Source organism: Aquila chrysaetos, chromosome 4 (assembly GCF_900496995.4).
Source record: "Aquila chrysaetos chrysaetos chromosome 4, bAquChr1.4, whole genome shotgun sequence".
Lineage (NCBI taxonomy): Eukaryota > Metazoa > Chordata > Aves > Accipitriformes > Accipitridae > Aquila > Aquila chrysaetos.
Window position 1 is genome coordinate 71,051,063 of NC_044007.1, and position 21,331 is coordinate 71,072,393.

Consider the following 21,331-nt stretch of genomic DNA (forward strand, 5'->3'; position numbering starts at 1 on the left):
AACGCCCCCGCCCCCCCCCCGCCGCCCCGTTCTCATCCGTGCCCGGTGCTGCTCGAGCGGAGGCCTCGCCGCAGCTGCAGGCCGGTTCCGTCCCCTTTCACGGGGAAAAAAAAAGACCCGCCCCCAGCAAAAAACGTCATCGATGATGCCATGTCAACAACAGCCCCCCCGCCGCCTGCCGGCGTCACGTCCGCCTTTCCCCCGCTAGAGGGGAGGGGCGTGGCGCGGAAGTGACGCGCTGCCGGCGCGCGCGCCCGCCCGCCCGCCGGACGGTTTCCTTACGGCGGGGTGAGATGGCGGCGCCCGGAGCCCCGGTTACCGTCACCGTCACTTACAGTAAGAGCCGAGGGGCGGGCGGGGGTCTCGCCTCCCGCCGAGCCGAGCCGAGCCGAGAGCGGCTTCCCCCGGCGGGACCGTGCGGGCCGGTCCCCGGCTTCGGCGGCGGCCTCCTCCGGGGGCGGCCTCCTCCGGGACCGGCCTTCCCTGCCGCCCCCGCCGGCCTCGCCTCTTAACGGCAGCCGCTGGCGCCAGGGGTGAGCGGGATGGCGGCAGCGGCCGGGCCGGCCTCGGCCTCGGGGCGGGGGGGAGCACGGCTCGCCCTCCGCTTAGCCTGGTCTCGATCCTCTCGAGGTTTCACTCCTCTGCTGGCCGCGTCTCCCCACCGTCCCCCTCGGGCTGGATCACTTCAGCCGATCCAACAGAAGGGGGGGGGGGGGGGAAATAAATAAGAAATGGCTTTTTCCATATCCACAAGGTGATCAAACTCTCCGCGCGGGGTTAGATCTACTGTAAGGATGATGGTGGGAACAGGCGACGAGGCTGTCCTTGCCAGAGAGCACAGGGCAGACAGAGGTCACTTTTTTGGTTAGTAATCTTCATTTAGATGAAATCTGCCACTGAATTCAGCCCTGTGCGTTGAAAGCAGGCGCTACCCGCTGGGCTCTCCTCTTGTTGGTTGAATAAGCTTGAAGGTTTGGCGGTCAGCGAGCTGCAAGATCGCAACAGAAAGCGGTGGTTTCTGCAGTAGGACGGGTGGGTGCTGACCTGATGAAGCAGGTTACTCAAAGGCCAGCTGACATGGTTGAGCTTTGTTTTTCCTAGGGAAAAAAACAGGAGGAGGGAGAAGAAGGTGGAAGGGAAGATGTCATTAAGTCTGCAAATAAATATAAAAAGTTACTGCAAAGAGGTACGAATAGCCTGGACTCCAGGGTTCTTAAAAATAAGATGGGAAATACCATGGTTAAATTTTGATGAAGTGGATCTAGGTGAGGCAGTAGGAGGAATGAGAAGGATAGCAAGGTATTAAATCAGCAAGGTATTCGTCAGCTGGTTTTTGTTAACAAAACTTGTTAATTTTTTATGGGTTATTTTTTAATTATTGAATAATAAATTCTGCTCCTGCTCCTTTTGCACTATGTTGGTGATGTTCTTTCCACCTTTAGAGCTTACTGTTTATTTCTGCTTGCTCATTCGTGTTTTCGAACTGTTAGATTATCTTGTGAAAATGTTTCCTTTATCACCTGGCAGTTTTATCTAAGAGTCTTTGGTGAGGAACTTTGTGGAATAATCTGTTTGAATCTTCATGATGCGTGTGCTCATCGATGCCTTCAGAGAGCTCCATTTGATCTGACGCGTTTCCATTTACAAAGATGACAATAACTTAACGATATTAACGGATTTATAATTCCAACATCTTGCTGTTTGCCAACAGTTGTCTTATCTGAGAAGGTTTTTATCTTTCCAGGTGTTTTCTTATCTGGTAATTACAGGAGCAAATAGAAGGCATTGTTCATCTTGGACTTCAGCTGTCTGATTTATACCTGTTGCTGTGAGGTGCTGGTTTACTACATAGCACAAATGTTTTTATTAAAGTTTTGCATGTATGAGTGAAAGTGGGGAAAGATTGAAATAAGGGTCAAGAAAGAGAATGACAGTAGACCCACATGTATCACTAGACTATCTGCGAGAAATTGAATTGACCTGTTTTTTAAATGTATTTAGGCTTTTTTTTTTTTTTTAAAGACTTTGGAATTTTGCCCTAGTGGTTACTTTAAATTAGTATTGTCATTTACTGAAGCAAACTAATAAACTGTGATACCAGGTCTAACCCATCAGGTATTTTTCATGGTGATTTCACTCTGCTGTGAATTTACAGTAAAATTTTTGTTACAGTCTGCCCAAAGTGGTACTCGTAATTTGTAATTAAAGCTGTTTCTAGCGCTGGGCAAACTTCAGCTGTTCTCTTCCCCATTTGCTGTTTGCTTGTTTGCTTTTTTCTCTCAGCTGCTGACAGGCACAGCCCTTACACAAAGCAGTTGTATATACCAGAACAACCTTTTGAAATATATTGAGGTTAAGTCCTAAATTTTTGGGTTTGGTTGGTGTTTTGTTTTTTTTTTTCCCCAAACCAAATTGGGAAGAAGGTCTGTTTACGGAAAATGCTTGGGGCGGGGAGTTTGTATAATGTGATTTTGAGCTTAGAACCATTTTGGAATTAAGAAATATTGTTGGAGCTGCAAGTTTTTGAGGCCACAGTGTCACTTGTCATGTGACCCTTGGGAGCTGGAACAGGGTAGATGTTTCTAGCACTCTTCTTTGTAAATGATACACGCACTTCAAATTAGTGGCATGAGAATAGTTTTATTTCTGGTATTTGTGAAGGAGTTCTCTCTTCTTGCAAAGTAAAAAATGCCTGTCTTGATTTCCCTTGCAGCCAGTGGTGGCTGACTCCTGTGAGTGCTTTTGGATTGACGGGCCTTAAGTGAGTGGGAGCAGAGGGTTATAGAAAGGGTTTATTGCAAAGCAGAGATGAATAGACATACTCCTTTTTTCTAAGAACTTCCTGCTGTTTGCGTGCAAGTAATCTTAGGGAGTCTGAATAGGATGCTCCGTAAGTGGAAGGTGACATATAGGCTGAGACTTCTCAAAGTGGTTAAGGCTTCATATCAGCAGTATTATGGGGAGAAATAATTTTTGGACTGTGAGAATTCTCTCAGGTGGCTGGTGGAGGGGAGGCAGCGTAGGCATTGATCGCTTACTTCTCCTGTATGAGGAGTAGGACGCAAAGGAAGTGATACATTGTCTCAGATTCTCCATTATGCATTCAGGTTCCCTCAGCTTGCCATTAGAAGTTCCTACAAGTAGGAAATGGAATACATCAGGAAGGTGTGGGCTTTCATGCTTTAGCTTGTCCGGGGTGTCTGGACACCGTCTGCACTCTTAAAAAGAGGTGGGGAATAATATTTAGCAGGAGCATTATGCCAGTAGACTACGCCTGATCAAACTCTTCAGGTTGTTAGAATGTAAAACAAAATTTTCAGCTGAGATAAGTCACTCCAAGAGGAAGGAAATGCAATAGAATCCTTTGCTTGAAAACTATGATTGTACATGAGAATCAGTGATTTGAGAACTTTCTGCACTAATGGAAATAAATATTAGAAGTGGATTCCCTGTAGTGTTTTCTAGGTAACAATAAGTATTACTGTTACTCTGGTTTTTTGTTAGGTAATGAAAAACACAGTATTCAGGTGGCTTCTCAACAAGAAGATGGTGAACCTACACTACAAGACATGGCTGTACTAATTGAACAAGTCACTGGTGTTCCAGTTCCTTTTCAGAAACTCATATACAAAGGTAACTTATAAATCTGTCAACGTTTCTTATAGATGATGCCTTTCATCTTAGTCACTTTCAGGTGTCCATGTTCTGAATGTTTTCAAAAAGACATTCTTATGCCACTAACTATATTTTAGCTGTTTTTTTCCCTCTCTTGTTTTTCATTTAGGGAGGTCTCTGAAAGAATTGGAACAACCATTGTCAGCACTTGGTGTTAAAAATGGTTGCAAAGTCATGTTGATCGGGAAAAGGGTAAGTGTTGCCTTTGGACCCTTTTTTTTTTTTTTTCCTTAAATTATTATCATTTCTGTCAGTGATTCAACTGCAGAACACAGAAACAGGTTATAGCATAAAACCTAATCTCATAAACCTACCCACAAAGTTGAGTTCAATCTCACGTTGTATTGCATATAACTCTGCAGTTTATACATTTCTGAAATTACATTGTTGACTGACTTCTGCCTTACATTATTGGCAAAATTCTGCCTAATCTGTTGCTTGTCACTGCTCCTGAACCTTCTGTGCGCTGATGACCTTATCCGCTCATCTTATTTTTCTGTTTTTAAAAACAAAACCAAAAACACCCCTGTAGCTACTGACGCTGCTGGGTTATTTCTAGTGCAATGAGCTGTGACTGGTTTTGCCAAGTAGAGGACAAGGTAATATCTCATGATATAAGTGTTACCTCTACTTTAAAGATGCTAAGCTAACAACAAAAAAAAGTGTTTTCCTTTTTCCCTTCAAATTCATCTCATTTAATGTGTTTATATACATTGCTGCTTTGACTGTATTTGTAATTAAGCTTTGGAAGAAGAAGCTTATTTGATAGGTATTAAAATATGGAAAGAATGACCACAGTGTAGTATGTATTTTGAATCAGCAGAAGCCTTTATGTCTGTATCACCACTGTTGCTGCTTTTTAGCTGCATAGTGTCTCTGTTTGTTCCATGGTTGTGACTGTTGTACTTCTGAATACACAGAATAGTCCAGAAGAAGAGGCTGAATTAAAGAAGTTAAAAGATTTGGAGAAGTCAGTGGAGCAAATAGCTAATAAGTTAGAGGAAGTTAATAAAGAGTTCACGAGTATCCAGAAGGTATGCCAGTTTTGTATCATTTTATATCTTTGCAAAACAGTTTTGTAGGTATATGTATTTAAAAAAAATACCGTTTAAAGGTTTTGAGTAGTCAGTAATAGGCGGCCCCTCCCAACTGTCCAAGGGTCCTGTAAAATTCTTACTGAATTTCAAATGCTATTCATGAATTTGCAAAATAGAGATGTGGCACTATTTGGAAGAAGGTAAATATTGTTGCATATTGGATAAATCATATTCTTTAGATCTGGAAAAACATAGAGTTCTCTCAAAGTCCAAAGGAGACTGGCTGTTACTTGTTTAATCTTTTGAGTAAACCTAACAAATTGTACGTTTAGCATTTCAAGGATTGATAGAATACAGGTTGAGATTGGAGTCCCTATCATACTTGAAACTACAGAAATTGTAAAAGATGTTTTCTGCTGTCGTGGACTGACAGATTTTTCTAAGCTGAGTATTCTATAGGGTATGGAATAATTTTGTCTTTCCTTCTCTCTTTTTCCTCCTCAGGGGTTTTTAGCAAAGGATCTCCAAGCAGAAGCACTAAAACAGCTGGACAAGAGGATAAAAGGAACTGCAGAGCAGTTCATGAAAATCCTGGAGCAGATTGATGCCATTGTAAGTAAATAACCACAGAAGAGGGTCAAATCCCAACAGAAACTTACTGCTAAGACTATATCTTTCTTGTAATTTATTTAATATTTTAAAATAGTAAAAAATTTATTTTGGCTTTGAAAATTAGTTAATTGGTTTGCTCATTTTTTCTTTAATATCCAGCTCTTGCCCCTGTATGTCTCCAAAAGACTACTTGGCAGCATCTATTTCTAAATGGTGACATTAATGCCTGTGCATGCATCCCCATTCTACAGAAGAGCTTCATTTGGGGCAGCAGCCTGTTAAGACTACATGAAATGGGTATCCTTTACTCAAGTTTTACCCTTTTAGTTTGTCTTGGCAAACTTTTATGTTAAACTTCATGCTAACAGTAAAGGTCTGGAAAAAAAAAACCAAAACCAGATACACTTTGTATTCTATATCGCATAGGAACAAGGAGGTCCTGAAGAGCGAAGAATTTTCTGGTCAGTCGTATGTGGACTGGCAGTACTTTTATTTGAGATGCCTGCATATTGAGGACTGGATTCTTTCTTTGGAGTGTACTGGGGTATATCCAAGTGCTTCACAGTCATTAATGGATCATAACCTTACAGCATATTTCCAGAGTATAATATGTATCTTCCTGCATCATGTAGTAGCTGAGAGCTAGGTGAGAATAAGGGACTTGCGCAGAGATAAATAGAAGATTGTGGCAACTAGGGTATTTCCATATTCTGTTTCTCTGTCTGCTGGTCATTCTCTGTAAACTTCATTGTATAGTTATGTTGCCTATCACGATCATAATATCCTGTTCTGAAGGAAAAATGCTGCTTTTCTGTAGTAGTGATGTCTTTGGGTCTACTCCTTTATACAGTGACCCTTTATGGGATTGTTTCAGAAAGATTCCATGCAAATACCTATAACTGGTGAACCAAATGTAGTTTAATTGATGGACACTTTGAAAAAGTTTAGCAGCAGACTAAATCAAAGAGTAATAATTTGAATTGGCCATCATCAAATGCTATACAATATGGATGTGTTCCTAGGAATGGTGGGGAGCTCATTAACTCATTTCCTCCTTTCATATTGTGCACCTTTAATGGTAAACTAGCCTTTGTTGTTTGTTATACCCAACAGTTCTTAAATACTTTTTTGAATTGTAATACGCTAAGTGTGTTAAAGTCTTAAAATTTCTCTTTCCTTTTCTGCCTCATAAAGAGGAAGATATTTTGCTGATAGTTCCTGAATGCTGTTAGACATACAGACTTCATATAACCGATTCCCTGTTTGAAGTGGCAGATCTAATATGTGTTATTATGGAAACAGCATGCGTGACAAGTGTTACAATTGGATGGGATTAAAGCTTATTTCTGATCCCTTCAACTTCTGATACTAAGTCCTATCTAGAAAAAAGTCAGTACTTGTATGCTGATGTACGGTTCTGGAACCCAGCAAGCAGCCTTGAAAAACCCTTTCACTGCTTCCTAATTAATCCAAACTGAATTTCCCAAGTTCATTTTTGATTCCGGTACTTTTTGCATGGCTTAAACAGAAAGCATGCTATTATCTATCTCCTTATCCAAAATACTTTAAATAGTACTGGACAAGGGACTTTCAGGTTTAGTACAAGATTTTAGAAGACTTATAACCTAGAGGCCTCATATTTAGATTTAGGAAATAACGGAGTCCTTGTGCCTCAGTTTTGTCTCTTGTGGAAGTGGAGCAGCCAGAGCTAAAACTAATTATAACTAATATGTTGTAATATTTGTAATAGTTGTTTGCTACTTTGTTGTATAAGAGCCTATGACATTGATGAGCCTCATTTTTTTTAAACCAAGAAAGAAGTGAGGGTTTTCATTACCAGTGATTGAAGTTATGTTCCGCATACCAAAGTCCATATTTATTTGTTTTAATATACGAAGGTGGCTGTGTTTTTTGTCATGAAAACTGAACTTCTGTGCAACTTCTGTGAAATCTTGCAGATGAGATAAATGTAGTTGGGTGGAATCTTTACAAAAAATGTAGCTGTTCAGTGTACTGGTGTTAGACCAGAACAGATGAACAGGCCACCAACTTCCTGAGGCATTACTTAGCTGTACTGTAGTTGTGCAATATACAGAGATAGCAACACAGAAGGGTAATGAGGTATGTATATGAACAATAAATAGGTTCCACTCAAGTAAAAAATGGTAAATAGAAATGCAAAGCAGAAAAACGTAAAGCTTCCAGAAAGTATTTTATCTGTATCTCAGAATTGTTTTATACAGTATTAGTATTCTTTTTGTTTAGCCAAGTAAAAAGCAAGTTCTGACAAATCTCTTAAATGCTGTTGACCATGTAGATGTGCTATTGATGCAATCAACAGCATGTTAAAAAAAGATAAGGGGGGGGAAAAGTGACCGAGTGAGCTGTTTTCTGCTAAGACAGAAGAGTGGATGCATTGTAGAAGTGAAACATACCAGCAAGCTCACACTGTAAATGTTTCAGTTTGTTTCTTTGGCAGAATTGTTGTGAAAGCTCTTTAAAGTGTCTGGGCTGTCACACATTGTTTGGATCAATCAAAAACATCTAGCTTGATACAAAATGAGATTTGTATGGATATAGAGAGCTAAGGGTGAGGAAGCCTGCATATTGTTTTCTATCTATTCTAGGGGTGTTACCCTTTTACTGTTAGCAGGCAAGCTCATTAATTAGAGGAGCTGAGTTTGGAACTACTACAGTTTTTTTTTACTAGAGCCCATGTGTTCAACAGCTATGAATTTAAAAGAAGTGGTTTAGGAAGTGGAGAAGTAGGTCGGTAGTTATACAATATTGGGGTGGGAGAGAAAAAATACAGTGTTGTCACTGCCAGAGGTGTGAAAGGAAAGTCTTGAAGGGATGCTTTTGGGTAGAGTAGCTGTAACTTAAACATTTTAACATTAAATTGTTTAAATAGGTACTGCTTCCACAGCAGGAAGGGTGGAAGGATCTTATGAGCATCTTACAAATTTTTGAATGCTGTGGCACAGTCAGATGTTCCCATAAGCCACAGATCTTTGAAGTTTTCTTCAGGAGGAATACAAATTTAGTCTTGTTCAACAGTTGAAGATTTGTGTGTGCGCATCACCAGAAATACCATTTATTTCAGCCGTTAAAACATTTTGTCCAGGAGTAAAAGTCAAAGTACACTACTTATTACAAATCTTAGTGAGTAGAACACAGAAAATTCTTGGCTTGATCAGCTGGCACAGTCTTTTAAATAACTGGAAGGCTTTTTCAAGAAGAAAGAAGGAGGAAAGCTTTTCTGAGATCAGCAGGAAAATTTAAATCCACAGTTAAGACACTATGTATTTCTTGTGAGCCTGCTCTAATTTACATGAAGTCTGTCACCAGTATTGCAGTCTGAGAGATTACTTTGTTCTCATGATGATTTCTTATTAAATGGCAGATTGGTAATCTAGAAAGACAATATTGCAGAGAGCATAGTGTTCCAACAACTGAAAAAAAAAAAAAAGCTTTCTCTTCTGAAATACCAGTCCCTGATTATGTTTACATAAATTCATGACAAAATCATCTGTCAAATTGCATGTATCAGTATTGAGGACATTGATAACATTACTGACTCATAATTATGTTCTGGTGGCCCATCCTCCTTTCTTGAGGATTTGTTTTGGCTATAATTCTGCTGTAAAACTTACTTAAATCACTGTGCTGTTCTGATGAAGCTTTTTTCACTGTCTCCTTGTCCCTGGTATACTTGTCATCTGGTAAATCAATAACAAATTAACATTTCAAGGACTAAAAGAAAGAAGTATTCTGAAAACAACATCATTGTGCCTGTAACAGACATTTCCCAGGCTTCTGGGAAGTTTTGCCACTTACAATAAGATGAGAACTTCTTACTAAACCTTTGAATTTATCTGTATAAATAAACATTTGATAAGCATTTCTTATTATAATTCTTAAATCTCTTAGCATGAATCATAAATATAAAATCAAAGCTTCAGGGGAAATTTTTTCTAGAGCACAAGGAGAATGAAAATACTATCATCCCTCAGTGAGGGTAGAACGCATAGTTACCCCTTCTGTATTCAGAAAACCCATTGACAAATGCTGCCATTTAATAGCTGCTTTTAAAGAAGCTACTCAGACAGACATCTATTTAGATGAAAAAGATTGTGTCACCATAACGTGCTTACCCAATCTACCAATTTGTTTAACAATCAGTTAAAAAAAAAAAGTGAAGGGCTGGTAGTCAATAAAAACTGCACACTAAAATACTGTATGTTGTTTTGGATTTTTAAAAGAAACTAACAAAAAAGCTTCTTGTTAGATGGATGGGGTGTCAGCAAAAAATCCTTTTTTGCAACTGATTAGCATTGTTGGTTTTTTTTTTTTTTTCCTATTTGATAACAAAGGAGAAATGTTTCTAGCTGTTACTGCTAGTAACTGCTAGTTTAGGAGATTGCCTGTTTTAAGAATGGTGTCCCTTTGGTTCTGATAACATAATCACAAATAATAAATTTTACTAGTATTTGATTTGTTTATTAACTGACTACACTGCTATAAAGTGGATTCAGGCATCAGATATTACCTACTGGGGTCTATGGTTTGGGAAATAAGAAATAGCCAGAGGAGAACAAAGATGTGGCAGTAACATTAAGCTTAAAAATCGTTGTTGGAAGCGCTTCCAAAACAAATGGAACTTGAGCAGAGCTGAAGGTGATGTTCTGTGGCAAAGGGAGGTGGTTTTATTAGGAGATCAGCTGTGAGAGGGGAAAGAAATGACAAGAGAGTCTGTATTTTCTAAGCAGCAGTGCTCAGGAGAGAGGGATGCTAGGTCTGTAGTTAAAAGAACACTCAAGAATAGAGAGAATCTAGAGGCAGGAAAACGCACACATGAATTTATTACTGTGTAAATGGTGATTGGTTTTAAGGATTTCCTGTACAAAGCATGAGTGTTGTGCATCCGAAAGAAGAGTCTTTGAGGATGTAACGTGTGTGTGTGTCTGCAGTGCATCTTGTCGGTGTATCTGCAGGGTGAGAACTCATGAAGACATGTGGTTAAGCAACTCTGAATTTGGGAGTGTGGGGTGGGAGGTAACCACTGGTAACAAGGGGGACTCGGGCTCTGTTTCTGGGTGTATGGGGAGAGGATAAAGAACCCGTGCCCAGGAGTTCTACAGAAGTTGCTGGGGTGAAGCCAGCACTGCAATCACTTTTGAAAGTTTAAGACCAAGGACTGTGAGACTTGAGCAGGGTTTTGTCACAGAGAAAGTGCAATGCAAAGAGGAGAGCTGCTATAAAAGGAAGAATATGCTGTGCAGTAGAAAGCCATATACTAATCCAAACTACTGCTCTGCAAGCAATGCTAGCACCAAAATGTAGATTTGGCAAGAGTTTTGCATACGCGCTGCCTAGGCTTAAGCTACTCCTTCTTTAATTAAATTTGATTTTAATTAAATATGGAAATGTTATTGTGACTTAAGGTTTATTGCCAGCTTCACCTGTTAAACCCTGAATAGTTGGACAACGTATTCCTGGAGAGGAGACGTAAGCTGACTAAGGTAAAACAGAGAGACTGTGAGATTTAATTTGATGTTAAGATTTATAAACTTTACTAATTTGATTGCAAAATACCTTTTGAGCAGCTTGATAAGTTAGTACATTTAGGCCTTCCAATTCCATGTCTTTGCCAAGGAGATTACAAGGTGTGATTTGAAAAAAAAAAACCAAAAAAAAAAACCAGCTACGATGGCATGCAAGTAAACATAGGAGTTTGCACGCACAGATGTAATTAAAAAGAACAGTTTTGAAAAATGTTTTCAAAAACAGAAATAGTCTGAATGTCTTCCCTACACTTAAATTTCAAATTTTCCTCCAGTTACCAAGATGTGTTTTAGAAACAGACTTTGTGTGGTAAGCCCAGCTGGAGTTCCGTGTCTGCTATTGAAAGTTAACTTAGGCCTGTTCTGGTGATAGGAAATTGTTTGTTAATTTGCTATTTCAGATTGGTAGGAATATTTGCATAGGCCAGAATCTCTTTCAGAAAGCACAGCCTGAAGTAAGTACTCAGCAAAGGGAGATGGGCAGTGTAACTGAGCTAGTGCATAATTTCATTTTTAATTTGATTATTAAGAAATTCCAAGTCATGGAAAACTTCAAGGCATAGAAGAATTTTTGTGACAGTGAGATAACATCTTCATTTTCTGGTGAGAATCAGCTATTAATAATTAGGCCTAACTGATCTTTGTTCTTTCAGGCTATTACATATATGGATTCAAAATAGTACACATCAAATACTCTTTATGCTAAATGTTTCTTGTCATATATTATTAATTTTAAAAAGTGAATTGTGTTGTTGAAAACCAAGGGGAAAATAGGAATGTTTTCTCGTGTGGTTACACGGTCCTATGTTTAGAATAGTTCATATAACTTTATAATATTTTTTTAAACTTTTTTTTTCCCTGTGACAACTATAAGTACTCTGAAGGCTGCCTTTTTCATTTGTGAGCTAGAACTGGTGTTTGAAGAGAATTCACCCACAGCTTTAAACTAACTTCTCAGTTGTTTTGTAATGTCTTTGGAGCATTCAGTTTCTGAAAGAAAATCATGGAATACAACCTTTTCAGTGTCCTGCTTATTGGGAGGACACATGCAGGTTTAGCATGCTACAGTGAGCAATGGCTTATTGCAGTACAGAGTAGTAGAAAATACACTTTGTAAAGAGCAAAGTAGCCTCCAAAATGAACAATTTTAAAAAAGCTGTGCTTTGGAAAGTGGATATATGCCACCTAGTGAAAAAGAGTTTTCATTTTAGGCAGACCATTGTTGAAAAAGTAATAACAGCTTCTGAACCGATCCTGTGCTGTAAATCCAATGAAGTAAGGCGACATTACATAAGTGAACAAAGTGACTAGCATAGAACAGGCTCTTGTCAGAGAATTTACATTGTGCATGACAGATTCCTGGCATTAACCTGGTAACTTACTTTCAAAGCTACTTCTCCTCCTCTTTCTCACAAAATAAGAGAATTTGGAAAGGATAGATAGGTGATGGAATGCATCTTAGGACAAACTGAAGAGTGGGTTTGTCCACTCTTCAGGACATAATAAGAGGATTAATATCAATTAGAAAAAACCCAAAGCTGTAACTTTTAGTTTTTAGACACTTCTGTCCCTGCGTTTAAGATAACACTGCACCAGTTTGCATTTGGAAGGGTATCTCCTTTAATCTGCATACTGACCTCTCTTGTGTCTCTGATGCTGATAATCATTTTTCAACCTGAAAGAAATATGACCAGTTTGTGATTCTGTTTCAGGAGGTGCAGCGTGACATAAAAGCTCTCTGCAAGGCAAATACCTTTTCTGATCTTGAAGGGAAGTGTTAGAAGTTGGTATGAGTTTTATCCAGCTTAACAATGCTGCTGCTTGGAAAAATTGGTACTGGAACAACAGAAATGGAAGCTTGGAACTACAGGAATAGAAGATTCCTTCTCTTACCCATCTTCCAAAAGCAAACTAACAAAATAAACCAAAAAAACTGATCCTGGGAAGAGGTTAGTGTAGTAGTTGTTACTCCCACTTCCAACTTCCATACTCTCCTAGGATACAAGAAGCAGCATTGTGCCAGCTGAGTGTAAGAGTGAGAAGGATTTTAAATCTGAAGTTTATGTAGAAGTAATAGTTTGGGTTTGGTTTGGAAGGGACCTTTAAAAGTCATTGCAGGGGGGTTGGACTAGATGACATCTTCAACTAGATCAGGTTGCTCAGAGCCCCGTCCAACCTGACCTTGAATGTTTCCAGGGATGGGGCATCTACCACCTCTCTGGGCAACCTGTGCCAGGGTTTCACCACTCTCACCATAAAAATTTCTTCCTTATATCTAGTCTGAATTTACCCTCTTTTAGTTTAAAACCATTACCCCTTGTTCCTATCGCTACAGGCCCTGCTAAAAAGTTTGCCCCCACCTTTCTTATAAGTCCCCTTTAAGTATTGAAAGGCCACCATAAGGTGTCCCCGGAGCCTTCTCTTCTCCAGGCTGAACAACCCCAACCCTTTCAGCCTTTCTTCATAGGATAGGTGTTCCATCCCTCTGATCATTTTTGCGGCGCTCCTCTGGACCCGCTCCAACAGGTCCATGTCTTTCCTGTGCTGAGGACTCCAGAGCTGGACACAGTACTCCAGGTGGGGTCTCACCAGAGCAGAACAGAGGGGTAGAATCGCCTCCCTTGACCTGCTGACCATGCTGCTGACCATCTTTTGATGCAGCCCAGGATATGTTTGGCTTTCTGGGCTGCAAATGCACATTGTTGGCTCCTGTCCAGCTTTTTATCCACCAGTACCCCCAAGTCCTTCTCGGCAGGGCTGCTCTCAATCCCTTCATCCCCCAGCCTGTATTGATACCAGGGGTTGCCCCAGCCCAGGGGCAGGACTTTGCACTTGGCCTTGTTGAACCTCATGAGGTTCCATGATCTTCCCAGGCACAGAGGTGAGGCTGACAGGTTGGTAGTTCCCAGGGTCCTCCTTTCTACCCTTTTTAAAGATTAGTTCTATGTTTCCCTTTTTCCAGTCATTGGGGACTTCACCTGACTGCCATGACTTTCCAAATATCATGGAGAGTGGCTTGGCAACTACATCAGCCAGTTTCCTCAGGACTCTGGGATGCATCTTGTCAGGTCCCATAGACTTATGTATGTTCAGGTTCCTCAGGTGATCATGAACCTGATCTTCTCTTACAGTGGGACAGACTTTGCTCTGCCAGTCCCTGTCTTGCGGTCCATCCACTCGAGAGGTGTGGAAAGAGAAGTTGCCAGTGAAGACTGAGGCAAAAGAGTTAGTTGTTGAGTACCTCAGCCTTCTCCTCATCCGTTGTTACCAGTTTGCCAGTTGTGTTCATGGGGACGGGGGGGTACGCTTTCTTTCACGTTCCTTTTCTGGCTGACGTAGTTGTAGAAGCCCTTCTTATTATTCTTTTTGGCAATTCTTGCCACGTTCAGCTCCAGCTGTGTCTTGGCCCTTCTGACCCCATCCCAGCACAACTGGGGATACCTGTCTCTGCTTCCACTGCCTGTGCATTTCCTTCTTGGCCTTTAGTTTGACCAGCCAGTCTTGACTCATCCATGCCAGTCTCTTGCTTTCCTGTCCTGATTTCTTACACTTGGGGATCAAGAGCTCTTGTGCTCTATGGAAAGTGTCCTTAAAGTTCTGCCAGCTCTATTCTGCTCCCTTGTCCCTGAGGGCAGTTTCCCAGGGGGTCCTTTTGACTAACTCCTTGAAGAGCTGGAAGTTTGCTTTCCTAAAATTCCGGGTCCTGACTTTACTCTTCGCCTGACCCATATCCCTCAGGACGGCAAACTCCACAAGTGCATGATCACTGCAGCCTGGGCTGCCCCCAGTCTTGACTTCTCTTAGGAGCTCACTTGCATTGGTGACCATCAGGTCTAGTATCATCCCCTCTGGTAGGGCTGTCTATTGCCTGGCTTAAGAATTTATCCTTAATGCATTCCTGGAGTCTTCTGAGTTGCCTACAGCTCACCGTGCTGCTTTTCCAGCAGATGTTGGGGTGGTTGAAGTCCCCAGCAGGACGAGAGCCTGCAAGTGCTATGCCTTCTGTAGCTGGAGTAAGAAGGTTTCATCAATGGGTTCCCCTTGATCAGGGGATGCATGTAAACACCAACCACAAGGTTGCTTTTATTGCCTCGGTCTCTGATTCTTACCCATAAGCTTTCAAACTGCTCTTGGCTATTCTTCAGAGACAGCTCGTCACACTCTATCCATTTCTTGTAGAGGGCGATGCCTCTGCCCCTCCTTCCTCACCCGTCTCTTCTGAACAGCCTGTAGCCATCGATAGCCGCACGCCAGTCATGGGACTCGTCCCACCAAGTTTCAGTAATGGCAACTAGGTCGTAGCTTTCTAGCAGCACGGTGTCTTCCAACTCCTCCCGTTTGTTGCCTGTGCTGCGTGCGTTGGTGTAGAGGCGCTTCAGCGGGGCTGTCGGCCGTGTCACCTTCTTAGAGGAACGCCCCTTAATTCCTTTGAGGTATTTCACTGGTGTTTCCCTGTTGGCTCCTATCACCTCAGGAGCCCCTGGGTCATCACCGTAAGACTTCAGGCACGCTCCAGTGTACCCAGCATGTCTCAGAGCAACAGGCTGAGGGCTCTCGCTGGCACATCCTCCCTCTAACCTTGGCGTTTCATCCCACAGCTTGTCACGGGCAAGGCTGATATTATCCCCCGTCCCCCTTCAAGTCTAGTTTAAAGCTCTGTCAATGAGCCCTGCTAGCTCGTGAGCAAAGACCCTCTCCCTGCTTGGAGAAAAGTGAATCCCATCTGACACCAGCAGGCCTGGTGCCGTGTAGGCCATCCCATTATCGAAAAACCCAAAATTGTAGTGGTGACACCAGCCACGGAGCCATGTATTAATAGACTGGGTCCATCTGTTTCTTCCAGCGTCGCTGCCCACAACTGGAAGGATAGAGGAAAAAATTACTTGTGCTCCAGATTCGCTTACTAACCGTCCCAAGGCCCTGAAGTTTCTTTTGATTGCCCTTGGAAATGTTAGAATGTGTCCCAGCTCACTCTGTTGCGTGGCCCTTTTCTCATCACCCATGGTTCTGGGAAAGTGTACTAAGCCTGGTGATTATTATTTCTTTGTCTGATATCACTTACGGTGTGCTAATTACTGCACAAACACTGGAGCAGTGTGATCCCTAGGATCTCAGGGATGCCTATGGTTTCACTTCCCATGATGGACTGTTTTTCTGGTGTGGAGTCTTGTGTATTTTTAACTCCTATATTAGGTTATGTATGAGACTCCTGTATTTAAGACCATATGTGTTTGGCTGGACACTAAAAGAGCACCTTTTTTTTTTTTTTTTTTTTTTTTTTTTTGAGTGTTATAAAAGATTATGTATCTAAACCTTTCAGTGGGGCTTGCACTTTAGCTGAAATGAAACAGAGTAGTATAGGGAAAACTCTATTCTTGATATGGAGTTAGGGTGGAAACTAAAAGGTATACCCAGTGAGAAACTCCAAAAATTTTTATGCATCTTCAACAGTGAGAGCACAGTGTTTCTAAGAATGTTCACATAAACTTTATAGAATGATAATCATCTGTATGGGTGTTTTACCTGTTACAAAAACCATCATAAACCTGAGCACCATTCCCCACCAACATCCCAATTTCACATAGCTCCAAAAGGACAAAGCATATAAGATTTGCTAAGATGACATACGTGAATATATTGGGTGGTAGCAGTACAGAAAATGATGCAGTTTAAATTAAAAGCTGTCAGCATGTAACACTTCACATCTGTTGCCTTCCATGACTAGGTTGCAGAGAAAATCAGATGCACAGCTTAAACAGACTGGCAATGCCTGCATTACTGGTGATACATTCTAATGATGGCGAGTGATTGAATTAACTTGTTTGTAAGAAATTAAATCATCTTATAGTCTCTGAAAAAAACTGAAGTTGAAGCTCAGCAGAACAGTTAACATACACCACAGTAGACAAAAGCAGTGTATGTAGTCTGTTGCTGTATGTTACCTAAAGACACGTGGTAAATTTGCTAGCTCAGTTCTTTGCGATCAGCATGCTGCATCCCTGACTTTTTGAATTTATAGTTTTTTCTTTTAAATTCTTTCTTGTGTAATCATCCTCACTGAGCAGGCATGGCATTTGCAGGATGCCTGTTCAGAGGATTCTTTGATACATTCAGTTTTTGCTGTAAGTTTAACATGTTAATTTCAACATGAAGCTGCATCAACTTGTTTGTTTATTTTACTGCAGAATCTGCCAGAGAATTTCAGTGATTGCAAACTGAAAAAGAAAGGGTTGGTGAAAAGGGTTCAGGTGAGTTTTTTGGGTTTTTTTTGTTTTCCATTAATGCTGGGCACTTGTATACCAAGAGTTTGTGAAAATGAGAGCTGTTTAGAGCCTAGATTTTTTTCAGTGTTCGTTCTTACCTTGGTATTTCTTATGGCCTGCCTTTGAGAGGTATTTAATATAGCATTATAATAAACAGCATACAAAAATACAGATTTTCATAGTTCATGCTGTTTTCAGATAACGTTTGTAATTTGCATTAGTGGTTGGCCTTATGGCTGCCTGATGACGTAAAGTAATTCTGATAACATGTAAAGAAAACAGGATCATTCCTCCTTTCCCACTCCTTGGTGGGCTGGAGTAACGAATGAGGTCTGGGCACAAGGATGCAGTCAACTCTAACTCCTGCTGGACCTTGCTAGAGGTGTTCTTTGGAAAATTTAGCTTCTATTGCAAGGTTCCAACTTTCTATGGAGAATAAGTCTCTAAAGTAAAATCTGTACAGAAGAGCAGCTTCTCTGGGGGGTGGGTTTTTTAATTGCTTTGCCATTGTATGCTGCTTATGAATTCCTAGGCATTGTTTCCTTAGAGACCTTGAACTGAAGGTTTGTTAATGAATACTGGAGTTCGTGTTTCTGTGTGTCGTCCCTCCCAAGTCAAACTTCCATAAATGATTGGTAATGCTACTCATATTACTGGCTTTATTTCTATTATGCTAGCTTCAGTCACAGGTTAGAGTCCTGAAAATTTTTTGTGAAAGCACCTTGCATTCATACATGGAGTTGAAAGGTTTTGTCTTATACTGTAACCTTATTAAATACTTTCCATTAATGTTTCCCAAATTTTTTAAAATAGCCATGTATTTAGAGGAAGCCCTACCAAGAAGTACTTCATATTACAAATGGTTTTTGTTACAGCTTTAGGGACAAAGCACTTTGTACTCAGATGGAGTTGAAAGGTTTTGTCTTATACTGTAACCTTATTAAATACTTTCCATTAATGTTTCCCAAATTTTTTAAAATAGCCATGTATTTAGAGGAAGCCCTACCAAGAAGTACTTCATATTACAAATGGTTTTTGTTACAGCTTTAGGGACAAAGCACTTTGTACTCAGTTACAGAGGTAAGTTCAGATAATGCAGATTGAAATGAAGACGATTGCTGGCGTAGCTATGTTATATGGGGCTCTGAACATGCTCTTGATTCCCTGTGCCTAGTCAAAGCAGCAAAACTTTGTAATAGAGGTATGGCTATAAACCTCATGACAAGTTACTAGAGCTCCACTCTCGGGTGAAGTTATTGCAGAAATAAGTGGGGCTTTGTATAAGAACTGCTGTTTAAATCATAAAACAGACTCTGTTGAGCAGAGATCAGAATTACTGATGTGCTTTTATAGGCACAGTGTTCTGCAGCTATAGGTTATGAAGCCTTTGAGGACTGAGAAGAATCTAAGGGGTTTCAGACCAGAGCTGTTAACAACAATTTGTTTTTCCAGAGCAAGAAAATGATGGCAAGTTATGCTTATTACTCTTAAGTATTCATGAAAGTGAGGGGGAGCTATTAACTGCCTTCTGTTGCTGGCAATCACATATCTTCCGGAATGGGGAGACAGATATAAAACACCTGCAGCCAGCAATCGCAGTTGTTACCACCTTGACTTTTTCATCCCTCAAATCCTTACAGAAGTGAGTTGATGCCAGCTCAAGGGGTTGGTTGAAGATAGACGATTCAAAACAGTGTGATGGTTGAGAAACCTTTACCTGGCACAACAGTTTGCTGCCCTAGAGGGAAGGAAGTTTCTTAATGTCATTTTACTGTAAATAACATTAAATATCTGGTTTGACTGTTAAAATCTAATGCAGACATAGCAAAACTGAGTGCAAGATGTGAATAGATAGTGGGAGAGTCCGCTCAGAAACTACAGCATACTCACATACATTGGAATTGGCATAAAAGAATTTATTGGCTTAAAGTGCTGGCGTGTTGTGCTGTGTACAGCACAAGCAAAGTGACTAGTGGCTGCTGGCTCTTAATTGCTGTGTGTGGGTTGCTATACTTGTAAGAACTTGTGGACAGGTTCTAAGAAAGCTTAAGGTGCTGTGGACTGCCCGTTTTGGAAAGGAGCCTTCTGTCTTTCAGGCACACCAGCTACTTACTGATAAAGATGAGGGTTCATGTTGCCCTGTAGTTCTGAGAAATAGAAGAAGCCTTGGTTTAATAATTCTAATTAAATAGAAAGCTTGTTTTAGGTTTGACTGAGTAGGTTTGTCACTCCCACCCTCGGCTACAGAAAGAAGTATGTGCTTTAGAAAGGAGTTTAAAAGTCATGTTCCAAATTGAAGCACTAACTTGTCTGAACCTTTATGATTCTTGTTGTTTATGAACTTTGCATCAACTCAAAGTACTTCAGCAGCAGGACTGGTGAGGATGGGCAGCCATGTTATTGCCTTATCAAATATCATGTTTCTGTTGGATTCTGGGTAAACAAAATTGTGAAAAGCTATTGTCAAAACAACTGGAAGGTGGTTATTGAGTTGTCGTCTTCAAATTCATGTTGGAAACTGCAGTTTCTGTTCTTAAGAAGTATCTACCATTGCTATAATTGCATCCCCAATAACATTTATTTGTTTCTTATTCTCAGGTTTTTCTTGCCCAGTGTGATACCATTGAAGGAAATATTGGTCAAGAAATGGACAAGCTACAGTCAAAGAATTTGGCACTGGCAGAATGAGGCATTGCCCTACTTAATTAGGAAACATAATTGCTCTATGAGCAAGAAGAAAAGTTTGCTCTTTGTTTTGGAGCACGTATTCAGCTTTTTTTTTTTTTTTTTTTTAAAGCCCAGTCTGTTAGACTGGTACCAGTCAATCATTTCTTGCTGGTTGTCTTGTTTGCCGCTTGGTTAGACTATTATTTTGAAAAGAAAATCCTTCCTGAAGAATGGCAGAAATAATCTTTGTGGTGAATTGTTATGTATCTTATGGACGAACGTTTAGTTAACTAAGTTATAAAGTTTGCAGTGATGGGCAATTTTGTCTGATATGTCTTTGAATTTATTTACAGCTCAAATCAAAGAAGGTCTATAATTGTACAAGTGCCATAAGTTGCAATTGTAGGACTTCAGCTTGATTGAAAAAGGCAAACTGAGACGACATCTGGGAGAGTCGAACATTCTAGTAGACAGTTCAGAGCAATAAAAAAACCTACGCATTTGTATCTACTTAATGTTTGTATGCATTTATAAATATAAGAAAGCTTGACTATAAGGGAGTCGTACCTATTTTAGCCTTAAATTGTCATAATAAATGGAATGTACTGTAACATGTATGGTACTTAATTTTGAGTGGTGCTTTAAGTTGTTACTGAGCTTGATACAGACATATGTCTTTTACATAGATTTCTGATGTACTGTGTTTTTTATAGATTATTCTTATTTTTATTGTTTGTGTTCCATCTTGAGTTATTGTGGGAAATGAAATGAGATTACTCATGCTGCTCATATACCAAGAATTCAGTTCAAGCAAGGTATAACTAAGGAGCTATTTTGAAAGGGTTTTTATACTTTTTTTCTGATTTTACTGAATTCATGATGCTATATTTAATGGAAAATTACAGTGATTATTTCTAGTCTGTTAAGGTAATCGGTGAATTTTTATAGCATGTTACAAAGTGACAGAACTTTATTTTAGCAATGCCATGTGACTTAGGGTTATGACTGATTCTCACAGTCAGATACGTGCCACACTTAGCCTTCTCTGTTAGGTGAAAAATAAGCTTTTGCAGGAGATAGTACCTGTCAGCAGGTACAGCTAACTTTGCGGTTGTTGGTCAGAGCCCGTAGCTAACATACCTATAGTGGGAATTGCCTTTTCACTGATGCTTCTGGTCCGTAGGTCAGTCATATATGCAGTGGCTGCTGCAGTAGTGACTGGTAAGGAGCCTGTTTCTGAGGGGGGAAAAAAAAGCTCTTTTGTCTCATCTGAGTCAGACTGAGGAGGTTTAGAAATGGCCCTTAGGTAGTGAGCCTTTATCCATATGTGACTGTTCTAAGATTAGCTTTGCTTTCCAGATAAAAACAGGGAATGTGTGTAAAAAGATGTTAACTTCTAGTAAGTTATAAACCATAAATAATACCTAAAGTATTATTATTAAAGTATTATCTCTGATGTTTGTAATTGGAGGAGCATTTATTTAGTGAAAAATGCCATTGGACAAATGAAGTG

The 21,331-nt window shown here is 40.3% G+C and overlaps 1 protein-coding gene across 5 annotated transcripts; it reads left to right on the forward strand.

Moving 5' to 3' along the window:
- The first annotated feature begins 197 nt into the window (after window positions 1-197).
- Window positions 198-21,060, forward strand: BAG1 (BAG cochaperone 1). 5 transcript variants are annotated; one of them, XR_005932168.1, is made up of 8 exons: window positions 198-336; window positions 3,505-3,633; window positions 3,785-3,867; window positions 4,596-4,709; window positions 5,217-5,324; window positions 5,484-5,621; window positions 10,769-10,846; window positions 17,074-17,104. XR_005932168.1 is itself a non-coding variant. In XM_030010833.2 (7 exons), exons 1-7 carry the CDS (start codon window positions 294-296, stop codon window positions 19,837-19,839), a joined length of 630 nt encoding a protein of 209 aa, XP_029866693.1. In that variant the 5' UTR covers window positions 198-293; the 3' UTR covers window positions 19,840-21,060. The 5 variants fall into 5 exon arrangements, 2 of the variants coding, with proteins under 2 accessions (XP_029866693.1, XP_040978896.1); XR_003922911.2 differs by having other exon boundaries at window positions 10,781-10,846; XR_005932169.1 differs by lacking the exon at window positions 10,769-10,846.
- Window positions 21,061-21,331: the final 271 nt, after the last annotated feature.